At 42.8% G+C, this 27,944-nt stretch overlaps 1 protein-coding gene across 4 annotated transcripts in view; it reads right to left on the bottom strand.

Moving 5' to 3' along the window:
- Nucleotides 1-27,944, bottom strand: part of ESRP1 (epithelial splicing regulatory protein 1) — a 58,741-nt gene that overhangs the window by 15,109 nt on the left and 15,688 nt on the right. The window contains exons 5-15 of one of the 4 annotated variants that reach the window (XR_005595190.1): nt 26,016-26,114; nt 25,872-25,926; nt 22,684-22,794; nt 22,440-22,572; nt 22,289-22,331; nt 19,594-19,895; nt 17,150-17,368; nt 11,802-12,000; nt 10,034-10,199; nt 8,466-8,997; nt 6,943-7,484 (exon numbers count right to left, since the gene is read on the bottom strand). Coding sequence is in view for 3 of the 4 variants with exons in the window: in XM_039527756.1 (XP_039383690.1) it covers nt 9,039-9,138; nt 10,034-10,199; nt 11,802-12,000; nt 17,150-17,368; nt 19,594-19,895; nt 22,289-22,331; nt 22,440-22,572; nt 22,684-22,794; nt 25,872-25,926; nt 26,016-26,114 (1,427 nt within the window). In the remaining variant the exon portion in view is untranslated. Of the gene's footprint in view, nt 1-6,942; nt 7,485-8,465; nt 8,998-9,031; nt 9,139-10,033; nt 10,200-11,801; nt 12,001-17,149; nt 17,369-19,593; nt 19,896-22,288; nt 22,332-22,439; nt 22,573-22,683; nt 22,795-25,871; nt 25,927-26,015; nt 26,115-27,944 lie in introns of those variants that run through there. The other 3 variants (XM_039527758.1, XM_039527756.1, XM_039527757.1) reach the window with 3 other exon arrangements.

Here is a 27,944-nt window from a genome sequence, read left to right as displayed (position 1 = left end):
TTCCTGTTCAGATTCACAGCTCATGAAATGCTGTATGATCAGCCATGTTGTGTTCATAATGCTTATCACAAGACTGGTGAGCGGTGCGGGATCCATGCTTTCAGGCAGAGAGAGGCAGGTGCAAAGTGTACAGGCACAGCTGAAAAACAGCACGAAATGCAGTTGGAAGCCCTTGGAATTATGGAACAGAGAAAACTGAGTCATGGGGGCAGTGATCCTTCCCCATGATGCACTGCAATCCATCCCCAGAACTCCTAGTGGAAGAAGGTGATTATTTGCATAGTGGGATAGCTATCCACGGTGCTCAAGCACCAACTGTGGAGGCATTCTGCTGACACAAGGTGCGTTGTGTGAACATGCACAAGCGATGTAATTACAGCAGTTTATGATCAATGTAACAAGTTGACTCAACTCTTACATTATTTTCTTATATATCACACACATGTATTCCTGTACATTGACAAGCTTTTTTATTATTAAAAACTATAGCACTAGTACAGGGGTCAGCAACCTTTGGCATGTAGCCCATCAGGGTATTCCGCTGACGGGCCGCGAGACATTTTGTTTACATTGACCGTCCGCAGGCACGGCCCTCTTTGGCTCCCAGTGGCTGCAGTTCGCCATTTCCAGCAAATGGAAGCTGCCGGGGGCATTCCTGCAGACGGTCAACGTAAACAAAATGTCTCGCAGCCTGCCAGCAAATTACCCTGATGGGCTGCATGCCGAAGGCTGCCGATCCCGGCACTAGTACATTGAAAGCAAGACAGTTGAAACGGTCTCCTTCAGGGGCTTGTGATAAGCACAAGAAAATCTGGAGGGGTGGGGCGGTATAGAGAGAATTGAAAAAGAAAGAAAGAAAGAAAAAAAAAAGGAGTAGAGCACTATGTCAACGACGGAATCAGCCATTATAGAAATCCTTGACCTTGTCAACACAAGCTGTTGAACCTTTTGGTAGTAGCTTCAAAGAGCCTTTCCTTATTTCCATAAATGCTCACTTATTAGATTTATTGGCCAATGTTTGGTCATTAGCTACTGACTCCTTATTGCTTTTCCATGTACATGCATTTAAATATACAATTTAGTACTGAGGAGACCCTCTCCTTCCCCTTGCACTTACTTCACATTTGCTGCATTATTTTCAGTTCCAGAAAACATCATTAAAAAGAAAGGTTAAGGTTACTCAAGGACAAAAAAAAAAAAAAAAAGGGGACCCCCCCCCCAAAAGTACTTCCTTATCACATCATTTACAAAACCCAAGGGAGTAAGTCTTATACTGCTCACATAAATGCCTCTTTCCATATGATAGTTTTTTATTGCAACTAAACAAGCCACATACATTTTTATTAAATAAATTAAGACTTCCCCTATTAGAAGATATTTAGTTAGTGCCCTAACAGAAACTATCAAATGGAAAAAGTCAGCTGATTTATTAAGAAAGTAGAATTTTGAGATAAAGTAGTTACAGTTGATGTTCTTTGGAATAGTATCACATATTTAATTTCCTAGGAATAGTGTACAACCGTCAATTAAAGATAACTTTATGGGCTTATTTGGACTTGCTTCGGAGGCTGAACAATACATGAAATTGTTGTGTATCTACAGGCCCTGGTCTTGAGCAGCTTGCAGTAGGACTCTTGCACCTACATAGAACCCCTTGACTGCAGTGTAGGGGCTCTGCACAGGTAGACCCTTATGCCTGCATGAATTGTTTTACAGGGTCATATTTCTTGTTTTTTCCAGAAGTGTTGGTTGTGTATGTATTATGGACTCAAAGAAAGAATAGTAAGTTACGTGAGAATTAAGGTTGCATATCTTATTGAGAAAGATTATTTGTTTTATGTGGCCTGTGCAAGTTTTATGATGTGCTTAGCTATTCATTTCCTTTCTTTTACATTAAGGGTACATCTCCACTACCGGCCGTATCGGCGGGTAGCAATTGATTTCTCGGGGAATCGATATATCGCGTCTCATCTAGACGCGATATATCGATCCCCGAACGCGCTCCTGTCGACTCCGGAACTCCACCAATGCAAACAGCGGTAGCGGAGTCGACATGGGGAGCCGCGGACATCGATCCCGTGCCGTGAGGATGGTAGGTAATTCGATCTAAGGTACTTCGACTTCAGCTACGCTATTCACGTAACTGAAGTTGAGTATCTTAGATCGATCCCACCCCCTAGTGTAGACCAGCCCTAAGTGGTTGAGTTTGGTAAGTGACATGATTGGCAAGTGTAGCAAACTTAACTAATTTTAAAATGGTTTAGTTTTGGAATTTCTCTTTTACATTTTTTTTTCTGCGCAGATAAATGTGAGCTGTCCATCCTGGTTCAGTAAAACTTAACCCATCTGTGCTAGGATGCCTACCTCACATAGGACTGGAAGGGGTTAAGATGGGCGGTGGGCCAATTAACTCCACAGGCTGCACCTGGAAGAGGAACAGGGAATTGATTGGAAGCAGGCTCATTTGGAGGATTTTATATAAGCCAGGAGGCTGGCAACAGAAAGGGAAAACAGCAAGATAAGACAGTGCAGGCCTTGGCTGCTGACTGGAGGACCCCTGAGCTAGAACCCAGAGTAGAAGGTGTGGCCAGGTTCCTCTACCAGCCACTAGGGACATGGCAGTGGACTACCTAGTCCAATTTGTTCTGGAAAGACTTTGTTACACCCCTGGAAGTGGAAACCACATAGTGACCACAGCCGGACGGCTGAGTCACAAAGAGGAGGCTGTGGTTCTTGGAGTGAGAGGGATCTGCAGGATGAGAGTACGACAGGATAGACCCTGCACTGGGGAGAGCTAATCCCCAGGACAGCCAGGAAGAGGCACCACCAGCAGCAAGTGCACCCATGGCACCATCTCGTCAAAGTTATTCATTTAAAGTAACGAGCAGTGCTGCTGGGCTCTCTCAGCTCCTGCACAGCCCAACCTATACTTCAGGTCTTTGGTGATGAACACCTCTATTAGCCACCACTCTAGGATGGATGGTACCCTCAACATCTTCTAGGAAACAGCATCTCTTGGGGCCTAGTTCGGAATCCTTACCCAGAGACTCCACATGGAACTCTTGAAGCACAGTTAAGCAAAGCAATGTTTCCCTCCCCACTGAAAGAGTTTCCCCGTAGATTCACAGTGTTGGGATGGTCACTACTCCCCCATATAATACCCTCTGAACACAGCACAGGGGAAAGTTCCAAATGGCCCCCATGAACTGCTTCTAGAAAGTTTCAGGGATAACGCTCGCATCAAGAATGGGGTTGCCTATGATTTATCTCAAAGAGAGACAGCTATTTGGCAACTTCTTTTTTAAATTGCTGAATAGAACTTGGATAATTTGACTCACAAGAAGCAAGGATTGTGTAAAAAGTGATGGGAAAGGACTCTTGGGTTTGTGGTCCACTATTGGTATCAACATTGTTTAACCCCCTCCTGTAAGTTTCCACTAGAACATATGGTACTAGAATGCACTTCAATTATTGGTGGCTAGGGATGAAGGGAGTGCAACACAGTTTGTTTAGTACAGGCAGAAATGAAGAGCAGTTTAATGAGAACTTTCCGTTAGATATTTTTAGGGAAGTTGACTGTTTCAGCAGGATATGATGTTAAAGTTTGCCCTGGGCTTCCAGCAAACAATGGTGGATATGCACAGCATGTCCCAGAAAGGATATTTCATGCTGTTAAAGATTGCATGGATGGCTTCGGAGCACCAACAGTAGATCACCGAAAGAGGTTTAGGTTATCCATCAGATATTCCACTTACTAAGGCCACATCTACTCTAGAAATTTTGGTTGATGCAAGTTATGTAGCATAAAGCTACGACAGTTCATATATTCCTCATGCACTTGCATACTTAGCTCCTTATATTGACACTGCAGGTGCTCACCAGGAGTGCTTGTGTCGATGCACAGTGCAATGCACCATGGGTAGGTATCCCAGTGTACAATCCACCACCATTCAGCACACTGTCTTTTGGGGAAGTTTCGGCAATGCCTGGTGAGGCAGAAATGAGTTGCACATGGGGGACCGGGAGCAAGGAGTCAACTTCTCAGCATGCAACTATCTATATCCTATAATTTTTGCACTTTAAAAAAAAAATTCACATGGCCCTCCTTACTGTCCACCATCTCTGACAGAAGCACAGAGCCTGCACAGTTCTGCACTATTGTCGTAAGTGTTGCAAGCACAGAACGCACGTTCCTCCCATATTTGCAGAGTTGTCAGAAGAACTGAATCAGTGGAGAATATGACAATTTATTGAAGGACAGATTGCTGTGAGATATACCGTGAATCAATTCTAAGGTTGTTGGTAGTGTTCAGAGCAGCTGCAGATGGTGGAGTGTCGCTTCTGGGCCTGAGAAACGAGCACTGACTGGCAGGACGTCATCATAATGCAGGCTTGGGATGACAAGCTGTGGCTGCAGAACTTCTGGATGTGCAAAGCCATATTTCTGGATCTGTGTGCTGAGCTTGCCTCAGCCCTCCAGTGCAAGGGCACCAAAATGAGAGCTGCATTGACAATGGAATAGTGAGTGGCAATCGTACTGTGGAAACTTGCAGAGCTGGATTTATTACCAATCAGTGGGAAATCATTCTGGCGATGCAAAATCCACTGTGAGGCCCATTGTCACACAAGTGTTCAGGGCCATTAATTGCCTCCTGTGATGCAGGACTGTGACTCTGAGCAATGTGCAGAATGTAGTGGATGGATTTGTAGCAATGGGGTTCCCAAACTGCTGTAGCAATAGATGGCATGTGTATCCCTATTTTGGCACCAGGCCACCTTGCCGCAGAGTACAGAAAGGACTATTTCTATAATTATGAAGTGTTGGTGGATCGCCAGGGATGCTTCAACAACATCAGGGTTGGCTGGTCAGATGTACATGGCCGTGTGTGCAGGTGCACTCCCAGGCTAAGCAGATCCCTGTGTGGAGCAGGTCTTGGGGGGGAGGGGTGGCTAGAATCCATCTGCCCTGGATGGAGAAAAGACTCTAGGATCCTCTCTGAGGCCCCAAGAGTCAGTCCTGGGACCGGTTTTGTTCAATATCTTCATTAATGATCTGGAGGATGGTGTGGACTGCACTCTCAGCAAGTTTGCAGATGACACTGAACTGGGAGGAGTGGTACATATGCTGGAGGGTAGGGATAGGGTACAGAGGCACCTAGACAAATTAGGCCAAAAGAAATCTGATGAGGTTCAACAAGGACAAGTGCAGAGTCCTGCATTTAGGATGGAAAAATCCCATGCACTGCTACAGACTAGGAACCGAATGCCTAGGAAGCAGTTTTGCAGAAAAGGACCTGGGGTTACATTGGACGAGAAGCTGGATGTGAGTCGACAGTGTGCCCTTGTTGCCAAGAAGGCTAATGGCATTTTGGGCTGTATAAATAGGGCATTGCCAGCAGATTGAGGGACATGATCATTCCCCTCTATTCAGCACTGGTGAGGCCTCATCTGGAGTAGTGTGTCCAGTTTTGTGCCCCACACTACAAGGAAGTGGAAAAATTATAAAGAGTCCAGCGGAGGGCAACAAAAATGATTAGGGGGCTGGAGAACATGATTTATGAGGAGAGGCTGAGGGAACTGGGATTGTTTAGTCTGCAGAAGAGAAGAATGAGGGGGGGATTTGATAGCTGCTTTCAACTACCTGAAAGGGGGTTTCAAAGAGGATGGATCTAGACTGTTCTCAGTGGTACCAAGTGACAGAACAAGGAGTAATGGTCTCAAGGTGCAGTGGGGGAGGTTTAGGTTGGATATTAGGAAAAAGGTTTTCACTAGGAGGGTGGTGAAGCACTGGAATGGGTTACATGTGGGAGGTGGTGGAATCTCCTTCCTTAGAGTTTTTTAAGGTCAGGCTTGACAAACCCCTGGCTGGGATGATTTAGTTGGGCATTGGTCCTGCTTTGAGCAGGGGGTTGGACTAGATGACCTCCTGAGGTCTCTTCCAACCCTGATATTCTATGATTTTAAGGTGCATGATACAGATGCTCCCTGACTTACGCAAGCATTCTGTTCTGGAACGCCTTGCGTAAGTCAAATTTTGCGTAAGTCGGGAATGTATACAATTATGCAAAAAAAAAAAAAGCTTACAGAACTTTTTCTGTAAGTGCAGATTTGAATAAATTGGGTTTGCGTAACCCTGGGGAGCGTCTGTACTTGAATCTTTAAGAACAAAGGACTGTTCAGAAAGCTACAAGGAGGGATTTTCCCACCTGGTGGATATCCATTGCCAGTCGAAATACTCATAGTAATCCTGGGGGACACCCAATCTAGCTGTTGTTCCCCTGGCTCATGAAGCTGTACACCAGCCAGCTTGACAGCACCAAGGAAAGATTCAACCACTGGCTTAGCAGGGCAGAATGACAGCTGAATGAGCTTTTGGTAGATTAAACAATGCCAGTGTCACTTCATTCACAAGACTGGACCTGAATTTAAAAAAAAGCACCCCCCCCACAATGGTTATAGCTGCCTGCTGTGTCCCACATAATATCTGTGAAGCAAAGGGGGGAAAATTTGCTGCCGAGTGGGAAGTGGAGTGGCTGTCTGCCGAGTTTCAACTGCTAGACACAAGGGCTATTAGAAAAGGTCAGCCCTGAGCTATATGGCTAAGAGGCTTTGAAAGAGCACTTTAACTGCGAGCCACAGTAATGCATTGTGGTAGATTGTGCTCTACCTGGGTCCTGCTGTTCTGGGGTCTGTTAGGAATTGTGTGTTGCATGGCGTACATCTGTGAATATAACACTGTCAATACACCTATTAATTTTGAAGCGTTTGCTGTACATGTAGGATTATTACATTGTGCCACTGATCCAATGTGCTGTCAAACTGTACAGCAAGAAGTGGGTCCTTTCAGAACTGCTAAGTTTTCTGCAGTGTATGTTGTGAACTAATAAAGATGAATTATTTTTTGAAATAGAGTTTTATTCAGTAACAAAGTCAGTCCAAGAAGTCTGAGCAATTTAAAAGCAAATACATTAAAAACTTAAATTAATGGAACAGAACTTAAGCAGAAAGAACATTCATATCCATTTTACCTACACATACAGCAACCATGGCTGTCTCAGGTCAGTGTATGAGAAGTGTGGTTGTCCTTAATGTTCTTCGGGGTGAAGCAGTAGGAGTCGGGATGCAGCCCCCTGATACCATGTGGTATGTTGAGTGGGGTGTGTAGGGAGATGATGCGGTAATGGAGTTCTTCATGAACTGCAAAGGGAGGCGAGCCCATGACTGTTGAACATGTAGTTACACAAGAGTCTTCGGCATCTGTTTGCTGCCAAAGAAGCCCCGTCATGTCCTGGTGCATCTGATTCTGTTTTTCCTTCAGAGATTCCTGGGCCTTTCTACAGGCTACCTGCAGTGTTCATCTGATGCAACACTGGCTTGCAGGATCTTGCTGAATGTGTCATCCTGAGTCCTCTTCTTTCTCCTTATCTGGCTTAGGTGTTCCATAGTTGTGGCGGTGGAACCCCTCTAGGCTGAAACGGCAGCAACTGCAGATAAAACACACAGAGGTAACATTGTCAGTATAGTCACAGTGGAAAGTGAAGATTCAGAAGTCCCTTCCCTTGCTCCCCTAAAATTTTACACCAGACATGCTTATTGACACTTCTGTTACAGAGTGCTCGTGTGCAGTACCACTCACAGCACCAGCATTGGTGAGTGTCACCCACCAGCAGTGAGGGAAATGAAGAGGGAATTGCTCAGTTGTATGAAGCTATGCAATGGCACTGAATGCTGGCACCATTGACCACAGATGCTGAAGGTTTTATCTGATCTCTCTCTTCTGAGGGTAACAAAGGCGCAGAGCGCTGCTGGTGCCCTGAAGCCTTCCAGACCCATATGCTGCTAGCCTGTGTACTGCAATGGCACTTGCCAAAGTTATTACTGTATGCAGTGTAGTTGTAGCTATGTCAGTCCCAAGATATTAATGAGACAAGGTGGGTGAGGTAATCTCTTTTATTGGACCACCTTCTCTTGGTGAGAGAGAAGCTTTTGAGCCACACAGAAATGTACTCAGAGCATCACTTTCCCAGACCAGAAGAAGAGCTCTGTGTGGCTTGAAAGTTTGTGTCTCTCACCAACAGAAGTTGGACCAATAAAAGATATTACCTCACGCATCTCGTCTCTCAAGTTATTATTAACTGGCATGGGAAAGTGTCCTTATTGCAGAGGAAGGAATAAGGCTGCCATCCCTAGAAACATTCTGGAGAGGGTTGCAGAGTACTTCCATGAAAGTTTCATCATCACGATCACTCAGGAGGATTCAAGGGACATACCTGCGTACATAAATAAATTGTTCCCCACGGCCCCACTATCCTACCTCTAGAGGTGAATGAAAAGCAGATAACACTACCTCTTTTTGTTGTAAAGCTACCTCTTCTACTACAAGTAAATTAATGAAGAGTCAAAAGCTGTGTCCTGGTAAGTTGAGGGCACCACCATTATAATGTGAAATACATTTACACACTTACCCCAGGTTGCTTCCCTGCATCAGGCTCGCTTGCGCTCGACTGCCGAGACTGACTGGACTGCGGTGGAATCTCAAACAGGTTCTGGTTCACCTTGTAGCTGGATCTCCCACTCTCACATCCTCCTCCATCTCTTCCTTGCCAGGGGCCTGAGACTTGAGCTTCTTGGTGGTATCCACAATGGTCTGCGGAGTGGTGGTGGTGTCTCCGCCAAGTACACCATTCAGGTCTTTGTGAAGGCTGTACATCTGCAGCTCCACACCAGATCGACTGTTGGCCTTGCTAGCCTTCTGATAGCTTGATGCAGTTCCTCTGCTTTCATATGGAACCGGTGCCAGTCCCTGTCAAACCCCTTCGCCTGCATCTCCCATGCAATCTGCTCATAGATATCCACCTTTCTTTGGCAGGTTTGTAGCTATGCCTACACAGTCTCTTCTCCTCACTGTCCCAGGAGATCCAATATCTCCAGTCTACTCCATCCCGGAGTGTCTCTGCAGCATGTAGCCTGCATGGTCAGCTAGATGTGCTTCCCAAGCTGGACAATCAGGAAAAGTCATTTAAACAATGTATGAGGCTTTAAAGGGAAGGGAGGCTGTTCGGCTTCTGTGACCGCTGGGCATTTATCATTGTGAGCAGAGCTATCAGTGTCGGGCATTGTGGGACAGCTGCTGGAGGACTGTTAGGGTTGACATAGGCAACAGCATTTACCCTCATGTTGCATCAACCTCAGTACATCGACCCCAGCTCAATGGGGAATGGTGTTACTGCGTCTCTCTAATGTGGTGCTTATATCAGTGGGACACAAATTTAAATGTAGACATATGCACAACTAGGTTGACGCAAGATGGCTTATGTTGACTTAACTTTGTAGTGTAGACCAGGCCTCACATACAATCTCGACAGTATGAAGTACTTTGCATTCCAATCAGAACGAACCGTTACTTTGTGATTGTGAAGTATACATTAAACCCACTATACCCCACCCACAAGAGACTGGTGTTTGTTTCCTTTAACCAGGAAAAGCTAAAAGTCCTCAGAGAACAGAAATGGGGGATGGAGGGGGGAAAAGAACATTAGTCAGTCAACTTGCACTGAAGGACGTGGGAATATTTACATTTATATAGCACCTTTCCCCATCAAAGTTTTCAAAATCCTTTAACTGTACAGAGACACTGAAAAGCAGTTACCTCGAGGGTGGAGGGCATCAGTCAGAATGCTGCAAAACAAGTTGAGGGAAGGAAGAGGCAAAAAAAGCCCCTTAACAAAAAAAAAAAAAAAAAAAGGACAATTCTCTCAGGAACGCAACAACAAGTGTGCTTCTAAGTCACTTGGTCACCTTTCAAAAGTTACACGCTATTAAAGTGACCAATATTTTACACACATTAAAATTTGCCACCTGAGACATTCTAAAACTGGAACCCCACCAGTGGATTCTGAAATAATTACCCTGATCAAATACTGAGCAGGCTATTCCCTATAGCACAAGCCTTCACCATGGCAGCTAATACTCTTTTGAGAGCTTCAAGCATTTTCTGTAAAAGGACTTCTTTGTTCCTGTCTCATTGCTTTACCTGGGATAGTACGTGTAATTCATGAAGAGCTGGGTGCCAGCTGGATAGTATGCTGTGGAGGGCTGAAGCGTTCGTGGATTCAAAAGCACAGAGGGTTGATAAAGGGCAGCTTCTGTTGGAATAACTGCTGCAGGAGCTGGGAGTGAGTAGGACGGAGGAGAAAGACCTAAAAAGAACGGAAGGAGGATAGATTAACATGGTTCACCAAATTCCAGTATATTCAGCAAGACAGCCTCAAAGTAAATCTAGGGTCTTTCCAACCTGGAAAAAACTTGCTCACATTTTCATGAAGTTATCTGTGTAGAAATCACAAAACAAAAAAAGGTATGTGACAATACACAGAAGCCACCTCTTGCTCTCAAGGTTATTATAGGGAGGCACATGATAAATTGGTCTCCCTAACCACAGAGTACAGGACACGTAGTAATGGGCATAAAATTGCAGCAAGGGAGATTTAGATTAGACACCAGGAAAAACTTCCTAACTGTCAGCGCGGTTAAACACTTGGACAAAATGCCTAGGGAGGGTGTGGAATCTCAGTCAGTGAGGTTAAGAACAGGTTAGATAAACACCTATCAGGGATGGTCTAGGTAATATTTAGTCCTGTCTCAGTGCAGGGGATTCTACTAGATGACCTACCAAAGTCCCTTCCTGCCCTACATTTCTAGGATTCTATGATTTGTGGGAACAAATTCTCTTTCCAAAGAGATGAGTTGGTTTACTGGTCTAGTTTCAGTTATCAGTTAAGTCTCCTCTCTTCAAAAGACAAGAGCAAAGCTTGTCAATATCCAAGATTATATCTGTCCAATATCCCCCATTATACAGGGCATTCCTTCAATTTAGAAATCTCCATCCCCAACAGGCCCATTGTATTATTCCTTGGTACTTCCCATCATGTCACTACTTCATTTAACAGGATAATGCAAATTCAAAAAACAAAGTGTTTCTACAAGTTGCACACATACTGGCGGGTCAGACTATTCCCCGAAGTCTTTGAGAGTAGTGTCTCTCTCCTTCTTCCACCACCATATTCTGATCAATCTAGATAGACTAGGAATGGCAAAACTGATCACTTTAAACAGCCATATTACTTTAAACAGATGTCAGCCCCTGAGCCTTTAAAATGTTTTCTCCCAAATAGTAGATAAGATCCCATTTTCCCAAATGACTCATACCCAATAAGGAGCACAGCTGGAAGCAAAGTATTGTTTTCTGATCCACCAAGACATATGGCTAGCTTAGCTGCATGTCTAAATACATATTTCACTCACACACCAGCAACCTTAACTCCATGCATTCTGGAGGTCCAGCAAAGAGTCCAGGGGTTAGTAGCTGTTCAACAGGTAGAATATTTGTGTTTAGACTTGGAAAAAAGCATTACCAGTGGTTGCAAGAATTAGCCTTTAAAAGAAAGGGAGGGGCATAGAATCCATACACACAGTGATAAGCCAATTCACATTTAAATTTTTATTGGGCTCTAGGTGGCAAAGTTTCCTTTCAGAGTCATTGCTTGTCCAGAGCAAGTTAAGTTGCAGAAAACAAGTTTGTCAGTGGAAAAGAAGAGTATAATTTGAAAGTAATTCTTCTTCAGTAATAGTAATCCAAGACCAAAAGAAAAATGATCACAGGTTACTGCTGATTTCAGATTGAAAAGCCTTGCAATTCCACCCCCATTTAATGTGCCTTACAAAGAACTGGGAAGAGAAAGAAGCTCCAACACCTACCAGCACACAGCGTAGAGTAGCGCCAAGAACCATGCAAAACTTACATGGTAACTTACATGGTGGTGGGGACAAGCCATTTCGATTTAAAGTGCCCCCCATTAATACAAAGTTCATCTCCTCTGCAGAACACTGAAAGACTTCAATGTATCTGTCCTTCATGGTCTTCTTATGACACTTCTGTGCAGCCAAGAAAGCTCGGTCTGCAGATTTCATCTGGATAAAGGCATCTCCTGATGGACGGCCCTGAAAAACCAAGAAAAAGAACAAGAGCAAATCTATAGTTCCAATGTAAATACTCATGTGGTACCAAAACAGGAGTCACTTGCAATGTTAGCAGCATCTTTTACAAAGACTATTTGACCATTACCACCCCAACTCCTGTACCAATCAACGGTTCTGATACACTTAAATTCTCACTACCGCCTGGGCCCATGGTCTGCCCACTGTACATTACATCAATGTTTGTCAGCCTTCTACTATTATTTGTTTTGAATATTTAAGTAAAGCTGTTATCTATAGTATAGCCTGGCTATTTTTATGGCTCAGAATAGAGAAAATAAAAATGCCACACATTAGCTCCAAGCATAGCTTTGGTAAAAATAAGAGTTTAGAAGACTTCTTATCCCAGTATTAGCTTGAATGGAAAAAAGGCATATGATGCTTGGGAAGGGACTTAAGCTGAACCCCCCAAAAGCCACTTTTATACCAGAATAAGAGTGCCCACAGGGGGAGGACCATGCAACATGGGATGGTTTATAGTTGTAGAATTATTGGTTTAAATTATTGGCCCTAGGTTACACTGGAAGAAAAAAAAACCACCTCCACCACCAAAACACTTTCCAGAGTAGACAAGGCCTAAGAACTTTAGTCCTCTGTTCAGAGAGCACATTTCCTTCTATAAAGAGGAACAGTGTCCTGGAGACAAAAAGCAACAATGACAGCAAAGGCGTGACTGTATTCAAGTTTGTGAGCCACTGATTAATTTCAGTGCTTAGCTTGACTATTTAAACGCTAACATTATTTCACAAGGCCCCCATACAATTCAACCACGACAAAATCTTTACCCTCTCATGTGCACTGTGGCAGCAGTTTTGAATGAAGCCTTTAATCTATTAGAGAAATGAGGGGGGTGAGGTAATATCTTTTATTGGACCAACTTCTGTCTCTCTAATATCCTGGGACCAACAAGGCTCCAACACTGCAAAAAAACCTTTAATCTACATCGGGTCGGCAACCTCAGGCACATGGCTCGCCAGGCCAAGCACCCTGGCAGGCCAGGCCAGTTTGCTTATCTGCAGTGTCGGCAGGTTTGGCCGACTGCGGCTCCCACTGGCCGCGATTTTGCCGTTGCAGGCCAATGGGGGCTGCGGGAAGGGCAGCCAGCACATCCCTTGCCCACGCCGCTATATCTTATCTACATCATAAAAAGCTTTTCCTAAACATAGCCAGCGTCTTTTACATACTTGCCTCTGCCTCAGTAAGTATGTGCCTTTGCAAGCTACTGCTGCTTTTAAACTGCAAATGGCCAAGCTTACAAGATGTGGACCTTTACAACATATGAGCATATCAAGAGATGGACACCACCAGTGACTTTAGACAAATTTAATCTCCTCTGTCCCCTTCAATACTCCATCAGTATAATCGGGGTGATCAGCTACCCTTAACATGGGTATTGTGCAGTTGAATTCACCAGCACTGGTGAAGCTCTCAACTCTTCAGACAGAAAGTTCTGCAAGAGGAAAATGTTGGGCTGGCTACACCTGGTTGGCATGTAATGAACTGGTGCAGCTCAGTTATGCAGGGGCTAGGATTTGGGGAGGTTGAACAAGAGGGAATTCAGGCCCTACACAGAGCTTATCTCTGCGATATGTAGGAAGAGTGGAAATGGACCATGGTCATAACCACAGGCTGTACTGCAATAAAGAACTTTCTCCCTCCCCCAAAGAGGGGATCACTAAGGCAGCTAAGCTCACTCAAGCTCCTGTCTAAAGCTGGAATATTCCTGAATAGACGAAGTACAGACAAATCCTTACACTGGAGCAGGAGATCTGCTCCCACATGGCAGTTGTGGCAGGATTCCTGTCTACCACTATATGCTGCGTTGGACACAAGGAGAGCAATAGATGGCAGATCTCTTCACCAACATTTTCCTAATACAGGCACTCAAGCTGTGTTGACAAATTATGCTTTTAATTTATTCCTGGACCATCTCTAGACATTTAAAAATTAGTCTTGGAATTGGCAGTGCACTCAGTTTAGTTAATCCTTGAGCCCAAGTGGTACAGGTCTGTACTGGAGTGATAAAAGACCCAGGTTTAAGTCACTGAAAAGATGGCTGCCATTTGCACAATCACATTCTTCCTTAAAAACCTTACATTTTTGTGACACCACTCACCACAGAGCAAGTGGTTCAAGTTTGGAACGTGTGTCTTGCATATTTAGACTGTACTGTCAGTGTCTGAAGTGGACTGTAAGAGCCTGGGTGCAAGGACTGTCTTCTTCTGTTAGTAGAGCACCAAGTGTAGTGAGCTTTAAGGGTTTCACAGCCCAGGAAAAAAGCCAAAGACAATGGGACAAGTAAGGCAAAACGTCAGTCCAAGGTAATTTGAGCATGGCTAGTGTATGTGGTGTCATCATAAGAGATTATGGTTCATGTCCAGAGTAATTTACAAGACAGTTTGAAGGAACACGCTTCAGATAAAAAATAAAAAACAAAAAACCTCACGTTGTCTAATATCTGTTCTTTACTTAGGGTTTGTCTGCACTTGAAATGCTACAGCGGCACAAATGCGCCACTGCAGCACTTCACGTAGACAGACACTACCTACACCAATGGGAGGGGTTGTCCCATCAGTGGAGATAATCCACCTTCCTGAAGAGTGGTAGGTAAGCCAACAGAAGAATTGTTCTGTTAACCTAGCACTGTAAACCAACCTAACCCCCCCATTGTTCAACTATGCTGCTCGGAGAGCGTGGATTTAAATTGACTTAATTGTCTAGAGTAGTCCAGGCCTTCATGGATTAAATCAAACAGGTTATTAACCCCATCTCCAAGGATAAATTATGTCATGGATTCTGTGACTTTCAGAGACCTCCAGGACATTTTCCGCTTCAGCCCTGGGGCTGGGGCCCCCAGAGTGCAGAGTTGCTGGCTCCCGAAGTGCCAAGCTGCTGCAGGTGACAGGGGAGATCTGGAACTCTCAAGATGGAGCCATGGAGCTGTCAGCCACTGGGGCAGTGGGTACTAAACCCTCCCCACCTCCTACAGCAGGGCTCAGGTTCTCACCCTTCCCCCCAAAAATCAGTCCCCCCTCATTATTTTTAGTAAAAGTCACAGAGAGGTCATGGGCTTCCATGAATTTCCGTTTATTGTCCACGATCCGTTCGTGACTTTTACTAAAAGCAACCCGTGACAAAATTTTAACCATACCCATATCACAAGCTATGGGAGAATGGGAACCAGCCCTTCCTGAGGGACAATTGATAGTTTAAGAGATTGCGAGTTCAGAGTGGTCAGTTATCAGGTTTCTAAGGATTTTGATATGAGATTAAAGGTCTGTGAAGTATAAGAATGAAATTAAGTATCAATTTGTACATTTTGGTTGGGTAAATGGAACAGTTTAATTTGTAATCCCAGGGAAGAGAGGCAATATTTTTTGCAGATTTCCAATTATATAGGTAGGCTTGGAAGCATTAGATTTTTACTGGTAAGCGTTTATTTCACCATACACATATAAACCGACCAAAAATATTGGTCATTACGACAGAAATTTATAGACCAGCAAATTAAGAAAAATGCTGCTTGAGAATTTAACATTTGATTTAGGAATATTTACTTAATATGTTTTGACCTGTGATATTGATAATTGTGTTTTAGCAGTTCTAAAGCTTTAACTTTTTGAATCTCAGTATTGACTATGATTAATTACCTGATACCCTCTGAACTTCTGACCTCACCCATAATTTCCCACAACTGTGAAAATTTAAATAGATAAAAATAATGCTTAAAAATGAACATTGATATGATCCATCTAAACTAAAAAAACATTAATTTTTCCAAGCCTAGAAAGTATCACATTGTTTACCCTATATAACAAAATCACCAAATAAATAGCAACACACAGGCTTGTCCCTTTGTGTGTGCCCTGTAATAGATGTTAAATAAGTGTGTGACAGTTATGCTTTTTCGTTAAGTTACAAATATGAACTTGCCTTTATAATCCTCTTAAAAGAGATTTTGGTAGGTTGTGAGAGATTAGTTAATGTAGCGTGTCTATCTTGTGGACATAAAACACATTATTAAAATCTTTAGAATTTACTTGCCATTTTCTGCATCACATTCGAGTAATTAAGTCTGGCTGGAGAGTCTAAAAGGTTTTTGTTGTTGGTTTGTTTTTTAATCACAACCCCACAAAAACAGATTCCTTACCCCCCACTACCTCATCTACTATCATCAAGAAAAAGAGCCGGGGGGTCTTCAAGGCACTTCGGTGGCGGGTCCCGGAGCAGAAGGACCCCCCGTTGCCGAAACGGGCGCCCCCCGCCACCGAAGACCCCAGGCCCCCGGAATCCTCTGGGCAGCCCTGAAGCAGGATGTGTTGGGTTCTATATGGTGAAACATACAACATCGCACCTAAAAAGATTAACAACATTTCCTCTCTTTTTCTTGTGGGTCTTCAGCGGTAATTCAGTGTCGGGGGGCCCCCCACAGCGGGTCTTCGGGGCACTTCGGCGGCGGGTCCCAGAACAGAAGGGCCCCCCCACCGCCGAATTACCGCCGAAGACCCAGCTGCACTTCGGCGGCAGGTCCCGCTTCAGTGGTAATTCGGCAAAGGACCCAGAGCAGAAGGACCCCCCGCCGGCGAAGCCCGGGAGTGGAAGAAGCTCCAGGGGCCCGGGCCCCGTGAAAGTTTTCCGGGGCCCCTGGAGCGAGTGAAGGACCCCGCTCCAGGGGCCCTGAAAAACCTCTCGTGGGGGCCCCTGTGGGACCCGGGCCCTGGGGTAAATTGCCCCCTCCCCTGGGCGGCCCTGTCCTGCTTTCAAACCCCCCACGTGCAACAGGAGTTACCTATTTACAGACAATGGAAATAATTCTACGTACATTTATGGATAACCATACCAAGTTTTCAGTTGATCCTGTTAGCAATTTGTTTGCTACACTGGGTCCAGTATTAAAAAAAATATAATGCCTTGAAGCAGCTAGGTTCTGTGAAAGACTATTGATTATTTCCATTACACTCCTGGAGGACAGAATCAGTATCTGTCTCACCTTTGTGCATTTAGGGGCTTTATCAAGGCTGCTTCCCTGCTATTCCACTAGTAATCAACCCAGGGGATCATGTAGTGGGTAGCACACTGGCAACCATGATTTGCATTCTCGTTGTCTACCTACCTGGTGATTTAATACCAGGTGAACCCCATGGGTCCGAATATCTGCAGAAAACTCCCCCAAGAATTCCAAGATGTCCTCTATAGTGGCAGCATAGGGAAGACCACGCAGACGTATGCAGTCTCTGACATTGGTCGGAGACATGAATTGCTGAGGTAACATGGGAAGGATAGGCGGCGCTGCAAGGGGAACAAGAGGTGTAGAAGAGTACCTGTTCAGCACCTGCACAAAATCAGAAACAAAAATGGTGAGACCTCAAGCTTGTTCTAATGAACTGAATGTAGATAGAATTTTTGTTAATTATAGTCAACTTGTGCAATACTTAGAAGGTAAGTCATCTAAGCAGTAGGCTTTTAATCAAGGAAAAAAAGACAGCTTGAATTAATACGTTATGAATAAGTCTGAAGTCTTTGGGTGGCTTTATTTGAAAATATCATCTTGGTTTCTTTTTTATCAGACTGCAAGTTGCAGTGCTCCATACCAGGAGATGTATCAGAGCAACAACTTACTAATTATGTATATTACATTTACATAATGCTTTTCATCCTGTAGGATCCCAAAGCACTTTATATGGTCATAGAAGAGTTGTTTCCAGTAAAAGGCATCCAACCTAGATGACAAAAGTGGCAGCTGTTAACCAGGACACAAAAGACTACACTGTCAAGGCGAAGGAAGAGAAGAGTCCTGAAACTAGAAGATTTTTGTTTCATGTGCTACGGTACAGTGTAAACCACCATTTAATGATTTAGCCCATGTAGCAACACCATCTGTCAGCTAAAAGTAAATATATTTGGCCAAAAAGAATGTTACATTTTAGATTTATTGTTTCTAGTTTAAACAGTAAGAACCCTGCCTAACAGTTATGTGAATATTCAATCGTTTCCCTTGATCACATCTATGTAAAACTTCTATGCATATAGCAATATTATGCATATTTTCATCAGTGCAAACAGACAAGGCTCTATAGAAAGTCAAACTCCAGATCTATGAAAAATCCAGGTTAGCTCAAAACTTGTTTTGTGTGACAAGATGGCAGAAATGACAAGGGTCAGGCTACACTAGCATTTCCACTGTTAATACCCATCAGCTGAGCAGCATGTGTGCTAGTACGGTGGTAGGAAGTTTCCTCATTGTTGTCCAGTGTAACAAGTCTCCTTGACCAAGACTGGCAAAGGATTGACTGCTGGTAGTCAGTTCAACATACTGTTTGCAGCATGGAGAGGACTCTCAGTTTCTGTAACTGGTTTGACTGATCCTATTTCCTTGCAGGTCTTTATGTGGCAAGATATCCCAGAGTGCATTGCCCCCTTCTACTGCTGTCCTCACAATCTGGGTCTTGCTGAAGAGATTAAAGCAGACCGAAACAGAGAGGGAGCTCTCATGGTATAAGATAAAGAGGGAGAGCTGTGTGAGACTACTTTTACCACAACCAGGGACAGGATGGGGAGCTGAATCTCCACCACTTTTGGTAACAGAAAGCACAATATTCCTTCTTCTACTTTAGGGATTGCTCCGCCAAGGACAGTTGTCCAGATTTTACTAGAACGCACTAATACCAACATGGTTAGGCAGCATGGTAGGAGCCAAAACAAACACGTGCTGCTATGCGGCCAAACTGAACCATGCAACTTGCAATAAGTTACAGTGATCAGGCCTCTAACCAGTTAGTCATCATTAGACAGAAGTTAACGTTAACCAACTAAGATGGAAAATTTGAACTCTCAGAAAACAAGGGGTTTTTTTGGTTGGTGGTGGTTTGTTTTCTAGAATTTAGAAAAGTCCAGATTAAATTTCCCAGGACTACCAATTAATGTTATATATCACTGGAAAGCAGAGGATCTCAGCCTTCTGATGATACTTTACATGATTTGTTCGACACCTAGTGGTCTTCAAATGCAGGTCAACTCAAGAGATAAAAAGTGAGATTGTGAAGCTCTACTTGTGTGTCCCAATGATTCCAGATCAAGGGTACTCAATTTAGAAGTTGTTCTTGTAATTGCCAGCCCCCTGAAATCAGCCTGAGTGCTGCCATCTTTATCACCTCCAGTAAAGGTTCTGCAAGCCAAATAAGGCCTTCCACTGGGCCTGTGCAAACCCTGCATGTGCAATAGGCTTGCCCAGGTATGACTGGTCAGAACTTAGTAAGTGGTCCTGTTGATAGTCTCTTAATTATGCTGCCTTAATTGTTTAAAAAAGCAGTTTAAATAAAAATACAGTTGCTAGAGTGAGCAGATTGACTATGCATACAAACAGGCATCAGAACTCTTGATTGTGAAAGGCTTCACAAGGTACATTTTCTGACCTTGACCACGCTTTGAGGTCAAACACCTCTCCTCCCACAACAAGATATAAAACAATTCCTCAAGACCCCAACTACATGCCAACCACTGTGTCCTCCTGTCTCTTTTATTAGAATAGCCCAAGATATTTGGAAGCTTTCACCCTACCTGCTGAACCTCTGCTGCCGTGCTCCTGAAGAGTTCAATGTACCTTTTACCCAGCAAGTCCTTATGTTTTTTTAGTGCATTTTGTGCATATTCCTCACAAGCAAACAACACAAAGGCATCTCCCGTTGGCCTGTTGTCAGGGTATGTGACAAACAGGATTCCTTCCTTTCCTCCTGTTACTGGGCAGTGCTGGCCAAAAAACGTCAGCACTTCTTCTGTCGTTGCATTGAAAGGAAGACCTCGCATCCGGACAATCACCTGGTTTTCTTTCGATAAAAACTGAGCTGCTTCATTAGAAGTACCTTTAACAAAACAACAAAATCCAAGTTGAGACACCACAGACACATAAAAGACAGCAACTCCCTCCCTGTATGGATTGCACCTAGGGCATAGAATTGAAATTCACATTGTTTCTCCCCACTCAAAAGCCACCTGGAAAGCCAGGAGTGTCATCATATGGGACACTCCTCCCTTTGAAGCCTAGAATGCTGCTCCTTTGATTGCTTAAATGAGAGATTCACCCTCACCCAAGGGTGAAACTAGGCTGCATTTACAACATTGAGTCTTTGCCCAGTCAGCAAAACACTAGTCTCTTACATAGTAGCACAGATGCTGCTGGAATGGCTTTTCTGGTGAATTCCAAGCCTTACTTTTAAATACATATTTCTTAAATGTTGTTTCAGACACCAAACTACCCCAGACAATGGTCTGGGAATTGCCAGCAAAAAAGTGCATTTAGGAAGGTTCAGGAGTTTGGCTCCACCTTGATACAATTGTCATCTTTAGAAGCTTGCCAGTTTTGCCATCAGTAACTAGATGGGAGGTCAATCAGCATTGCTTACATTACCAATGTAATACCACAGTAAAATCAGTAAAGCAGATCCAAGGCATCCTATCTACAGCCAATTGGAAGGATGTCAGTTTGTATTCTTATCCAAAAACTTGGTTCTCTCTTCCCAAGACATGTCAGCTCTCCAGAGTGAGCTATGAAATAAGCAAGTCATAGATTGTACAACACCCCCCAGTCAACCTCACAATAGCTGGTACAATACTTTGCTGCATGGACAGAGAGCCACAAACCTTATCTTTACAGGGTGAAATGCAAGATCCATCTGTTTGCCATTGTTTTTAATATGATGGACAAGCAAACACTTTGTGGTGGAGTTTTCATAAGTACCTAAGTAACTAAGGATCACAAGCCCCACTGAGAGTCCATAGCATTTAGGTGCCTTTGAAAATCCCATCCTCTACCGCTAGGATTGGGGAGAAGAGGGCCACTGAGCAAACCACTGACATATCCAATTTTAGGGATGTGTGCACCTGGGTGTTTAAGATATGCCAGACTGACCACCATTTAGACCCAAGTTCAACCTAGTTCTATAGCCATAGAAGTGCAGTGCCAGCAGCAGCACAAGTGTATCTGTACTGCCTCCCAAGGACCGTCACTAAGGTTCAGGTGAGTCAGTTTTCATGCCTACTCAGTCCTTTGTCTCTACTGGAGTTGCCAACAGTGTCTGTTTTCCATAAAATGGACACTAGAGTCTATCAGGAAACAGATTGTAAATTGGGTCCATCTAGTGACCTACTTTACGTCTAGACCAGGATTAAAAAGGGGGGGAGGGAGGAGAAAGATATTTAAAGCCAAACTTTAGAAGGAAGACACACGCCAATCACACATACCTCTTCTAGTTTAGCCATACCCCTAGAAGTCAAAGGCACCGCTACACTCCATTATCAACCCTCTCAGCCACACATTCCCCTTCTAGGGAGCCTTTAAAAAGTTTCAGAGTATTGGTATTTGTGGCTTCTAAATACTAGGTTACTGCAGCCTGCAGGGAACAGGGAAGCAGGTCATTCCTATACCAAACCTGTCTGGCCCATGAGAATGAGACCCAACAACACAGATGTGGGTGGCAGCTTGTTGAGCCTTATCCAACCCCCTTGGCTAAGACCAGGTGGGTGAGAGAGGAGTTGAGAGAGAAGATGGCGTGAGGGTTTACAAAACACTTTTGCACCCTTCCAGTGTTTGGTGATCAACTTTCCCTTGGAAGGAAGATCATTTTAGGATACAGGAAAAGTTTGAGTTGTTTAATAAAAACCAGTTTCACCCATCCCTAGTAATTAGCATTTATATTTTGAAACTCATTTGCTTTCACACAGAGATTTGTATACAACAATAGAGAACAAGTAGAACAGAGTTACATCACTGTTCTGAAAGAATCCAGGTTATGTTTTTCTATAACTGATTACATGGAAGCCATGGCCCCAGGAAAATTATGTAGCAAATGAAATTCTGAAACAAGTCTGGTAAGATCCTTAACTGACTGACTCCTTGAAAAGGAAGAGAACATATTGAATTTATTTATGTCACAGTAGCTCCTCAGGGATCAGAGCCCCATTGCCAAGCATTGTATACACAGAATGAAGACGGTCCCTGCACCAGAGACCTTACAGTTTTTATACTTTATTGTGATTCATCAATATGGTGGGGGTGAGGGAAAGAAGAACAATGTAAATTGTAAGACAGTAATGATCAGCAGAGTAGATAGCAATCTCAGCACATCAACTACCTATGTATTCTATGAGCCAATTCAGAGATCACATTCGATAGTTTCAAATTATAAAGTGTTTCTAAGTTACAGGTGTTTATTGGAACTGAATCCCATCTCCACCCACAAAAGAAAAAGTGGATTACCTCCTGCAATTTTAAGGAAATCTTCACCTGTTGCCTTGTACACCTAGGGAAAGAAGGGGAAAAATCAGTTATATGTGGCATGGTATTTGTAGTCCTATCAAAGAGATTAAAAAAACAAAACAAAAAAGCAACCACCATTGCTGCAGCGTACCTCAATGTACCGATTCCCCATGTGGTGCTTGTGTCTTTGTAGTGCTAACTCTCTATGCTCTTCACTTACAAACCTGACGAGAGCTTCCCCATTCCTTCTTCCTTGTACATTGAGACAAAGTGCAGCACCTCCCCTTAAAGAGTCGAGGCAAGGAAAAAGGAGGCACAAGAATGAATCACTGAAGCAGAGCAAGCACTATTTCCGTCTCACAAAACCATAAATGTATATATTGCTGGTAACTAACTTGGCAATATTTAGGCCTTTGAAGAATCTTGCGATGTCCTGGTCAGATGACTGCCACGGTAAGCCTCTTGCTCTGATTATGGTATTATCATCTATGAGTTCCATCTTGCTGCTTCAGATAAAGCACAAACACACACTGAAGTTTCCCCATCCTCAGTATCTACCACACAGATGGCAAGCGGAACTGTAATTTATTCATAAGTTTAAACTCATGTTCAACGTTTATCAAACAAGGACTGAGGTTGTTCACACAGTTGGGAAGATTTCAAATTTAAGAGTCGTAAATCGTTTCCCTTATCTGGCTCATTCCATCCATCCCAGTGCCATTTTCCCTCATTTCTGTTTACTAGTCTCTCATTCTTTCACGTTTACACCCATTCTTTGTTGGCAGAAACACAGAACACATGGACTAATTAAGCAGTCTCTTTCCCACTTCCCCCCTCTTAGTCTGTCTCTTTTGCTACCCAGTGTCTCATCTCCATTACAGTTGTGTGTGTCTTTTCCAGGTGTGCTCCCCACCCCAGCCCAATGCTTTGTTTTTATGTTGTTCTCTATCTGAGCTAAAATTACACCGTCCATTGCAGAAGTACTGAAAAATGGGAAACGATGAGAAAATTAAAACAGAGGATATCCCACTTGTCTAGGACCACAGAGGAAATTAGTGTCTGCAGCGGGATTATTATTTATATTGTGGTAGTGCCTGGGGGCCCTTGTCATGAGCCAGGACCCCATTGAGCTCAGCACCGTACAAACTGAACAAAGAGCTTAGAATTCAAGCCCCATGCTCAGGCCACTATCATGCTAGCTCACATGTTGTTCAACCACCCTCCATGTTGTGGCTAGAGGTCACAATGGTGGCTTAGCACAGGACTGACTCAGCCCCAGACAGCCGGATAGTAATCAGCAGGAAGTCTGCAACACCCAGGGCAGCTATAAATTGGTCAAGAGCATCATCTCTTTCCTCCTCAAAGGCCCCCCCCCCCAAAAAAAAAAAAAACCAAGATGCAAAAGCCAACCTAAGGTTATGTGATCAGCGTGACTTTCAGGAAATAAGTCAGTGATAGACTTTCAGCCCTACCAACCGGCTTCCATTTCTTTACCCTTTTAAGGCTACCTTTGCATTAAGGCTAGAGATTTACCTGTCCTCCCACCTTTAAGGCAGGCAGCACTGCATTGTTTACATGCTGTTCACGTTGGGAAGTTTTGCTCATAATCAAAACGACTAGAAAGTATAGTTAAAAGAAAGATTATTTTACTAGAGCACAGTTCTGCAGTAAAGGGCTGATTTTGCACCAAATTCTACAGCAGTGAATGTACAGAATATAAAGTCCATCACTTGTGCTCTACATATTTGACTGGACATAACAAAAATCTATGGCTCTTATTTAGCTTCCTGGAGGACTCATAGACAGTTGTGCTGCTAGCTTGGGAATTGCATCATGTGGCTTAGCTTTGGATGAGATGTTGCATTATGCGAAATTAGCCTCCTGAACATGGTCACTCTTCTCTCTCTCACCCCCTCTCCCCGTGATGTAAAGAACATGCATATTTATAAGAAGGTAAGCCTATAGAAGTTACAGCTGCAAGTCAATAACTCTGGTATCTATTGAGTTAAGAGGATACTCATCTGAATCATGCAACAGGGTATTAAATTAACCTTTTGAAACCCTGGCCCATGTCAGGTGACTGGGACCCAGAAATAAAGCTCTGTTACTCACTAATACTCCTGTGCATCACATCCATGCAACTATTTGAGTCAAGTGTTACACAGCAGCAATCAAGGCAGATGCATTTTACAGACTCTCAAATAGGTAGAATTTTGATTTTGTGAATAGACTGGTTTCATCTGCAGAGTCCATTTCAACCATTTACTGGACTCATTTAAAGTTGATGCCTACAGAGGATATTACATCTTACAGACTAGAAGATGAGCAGGAGTCTACAGGAAGAGCACAAAGTTCGATATTTCAGAATACAAAATGCTTAACCCTTCTAAAAATATGCCTCTATACAGATTGCTCAACATTGCATTCACTCTTCCGCTCTTCAAGTATCAGGGGGTAGCCATGTTAGTCTGTATCCACACAAAAAACCAACAAGGAGTCCGGTGGCACCTTAAAGACTAACAGATATATTTGGGCACAACCTTTCACAGGTAAAACACCTCACTTCTTCAGATGCAAGAAGTGGGGTTTTTTACCCACAAAAGCTTATGCCCAAATAAATCTGTTAGTCTTTAAGGTGCCACCGGACTCCTTGTTGTTCTTTCACTCTGGTCTTCCATTGCAAACTCCTACCTAACTTGCTGTCCACTCATTCCCAGATTTCATTGTTACAGTCCAGATTTCTCCCTCCTATTAAATAGATTCTACTGGATGAATCTTGTTATTTTCTGCCAATATTTATGATCTTTTTAGATCATAGTATTTCCCTTGCTTTACTGAGCTAGAAAGAGCTGCAAATACCAGTAGCATCTGTGATTATTATGACTACACTGTTTACTCCCTCTTCCAGATCATTCATGAAGATTCTAAATAAAACCAATTCTGATACTAATCTTTGTTGCAGGCACTGCTTAGAAAGCATTTAGTAATACCATTGTGAAGAATCTTACATGCTAAAAAGAGATGAGTGAGATTAAGAAGTTTGCATCACAACCGGTACCATTGCAATTGTCATTACTAAACATATTTAAAAAGACACTCTGATATTTATAATTTATTAGAAAAATTCTACATTGCTTTTCATACTGTCTTGGACACATGAAGATACATTTGCATGCCATTGTTACATTGAACAAATATTTTTCCCCCTATCACTTGAAACAAAGCCAAAGTCAATAGGGTTAACAACAAGAACTTATTTATCTTTGTTTAATAGGATAGCGTGTTCACCATCCTCAGTGATAATTAATAACACAATTTTGGAGATAGTAGCAGCTCTTAACCAATACCGTGCAAGTCCAACATAGGATACTCAGCATACAGTTCTGTTTTACAACCCCTCATCTCAGTTAAGCAACCTATTAATTTTTTTTTAAAAGCAACTTCCCAGAAAAATAGAAGACATTAAAAAAACAGACTACTTGAAAGTGTAGCCAAGTACAGAAATTTTAAGTGTAGGTCAAGTTTTGTACTTATGCCTTAGGAGTAAAAAAACCAACCACCCAAAAACACTCACTCCACTTACCAGGTACCACTTTCAAATTTATAGTTCACTCTTTCAGGATCTGCAAATCTGTGATCTACAAAACATGGCAGAAATTATTTCACTCCCCAACATTCTGGAGAAATAAAGTAAAAAGCCAAACCCAAGTTTACTACTGTTGCTTACTGTATTCTTCAGAAATTAGTGTTAAAATAATATTCCCCATATCTTCCACTTGAGATGCTCCAAAACGCCATGCTGGACTGCTCTTTTCAAGATTTAAATCTGTAAATTGAAGTTAAGTCAACAGTCATGGAGTAAATGAATTTATAATTGAACAGAGAATTCCCCACCCCCTACATGGGCCAACAAGCTTTCCATAGTATCCCTGACAGTCAATTTACACTTAAAATAGTAAATCTGTGTTCTTGTTTATGATTTAGTTATCTTCACAGTTCAAACACCCTCCCACAACCACTGTCACCTACTAGAATACAAGATCACTTTAGGAAGCATTTGGTGACAGCACAGCAGAGATGCTAAAAGAGCTTCCATAAAAAGTGTAAATTATTGGATAGAATTTAATGAAAGTCAAAGACCTTCTTGCATTCACAGTAGATTGGAGTCATCTCTTAATCTCACCATAGTAATTGTACCCCCACCGTAAATGCTCCACGTGGATTAAAACCTTTCTTTCTGCAGGAAGGGAAAAGGCAAATTAAAACAATGGCTAGACGCTCATAAAAACTAAAAGCGGTTGCTTAGTATTTCCTAATATAGATTACATGGCACCTCTCCAATTTGTTCCACTCCGTGGAACTAGCATATCACTTCCTAGTTGGATACAATTCAGAAACTTTAGAAATGGCACCTTTTCCAATTTTACCTACTTGCACAAAATTAAATTAAATAAATAAAAGTAAATAAAAAAATAAATACAAATATAAATAAAAAAGATTGCTAACCCAATACTGAAGTATAGCAAGGCTAATTGTTAATGGCACATCATCCCAGTAAAACACTGACTACCACCCTAACTCCTTCCATTTGGAAAGACATCAAAGGGAAAGATGAAGATAAACCCTCTGGATGGGAGGAACTGGCAGAAATGGTTTGTTTCGGATTGATATTAGTGGATTTACTAGCTACCTTTCCGTCTTTGGAGACTGGTTTAAGTTTGAGTGGCAAATACCACCATCTTCTCATGGTCATTTCAATTGTACTTACTATGTTATTTTTCTTCATTACATCAGACTCCAAATTTCTTTAAAATGGATCAAATTTCGTCCTGTTGGGTAAGGATTTTTAGAAAGAGTTGGGGAAAGGTGGTCCTGCTTCAGTCCCACTTTTAAAAGCTAGTTATGATGCATTATGTAAAGCTCTTTAGGAAATTCTTCCATATTTTTAGCCTTATAGGATACAGGAAAAATGTATCCCTTATCTAAAGCAGTGGTTCTCAACCAGGGGTATCCCTGGGGTTACACAAAAGTCTTCCAGGAGGTACATCAAAACTTATCTAGCTATTTGTCTGTTTTTACAACAGGCTACATAAAAAGCACTAGCAAAGCTAGTACAAACTAAAATTTCATACAATTACTTGTTTATACTGCTCTATATGCTATGCACTGAAATGCAAGTACAATATTTATATTCCAATTATTTATTTTATAATTATATGGTAAACATGAGAAAGTAAGCAATTTTTCAGTAAGTGTGCTGACACGTTTGTATTCTTAGGTCTGATTTTGTGAGCAAGTAGTTTTTAAGTGAGGTGTAACTTAGGGGTACGCAAGAGAAATCAGACTCCGGAAAGAGGTACAGTAGTCTGGAGAGTTGAGAGCCACTGATCTAAAGGAAGGCACAGACATTCAAGAGAGAGGTACCGGAAACGGATGAGGCTATATCTTCACTGCAGAATTAACTCAAGTGAATGCCTCTCAAGTTAGCTTATCTTAGGTAAGAGGCAGCTAGGTCCACACTTACATACGTCAGGAATGTATGTAAAAAACACACCCCTAAATGACATAGCTATGCCGCTATAATCGCAGGTATAGGTGCAGCTATATTAATGGAAAAAAAGCTTCTGTTAGCATCAATACCTTTGTTTGGGAGTGT

Source organism: Mauremys reevesii, linkage group 2, assembly GCF_016161935.1.
Source record: "Mauremys reevesii isolate NIE-2019 linkage group 2, ASM1616193v1, whole genome shotgun sequence".
NCBI lineage: Eukaryota > Metazoa > Chordata > Testudines > Geoemydidae > Mauremys > Mauremys reevesii.
Note: the sequence above shows the minus strand (reverse complement) of the source record. Positions and strands in the feature narration are given on the sequence as shown.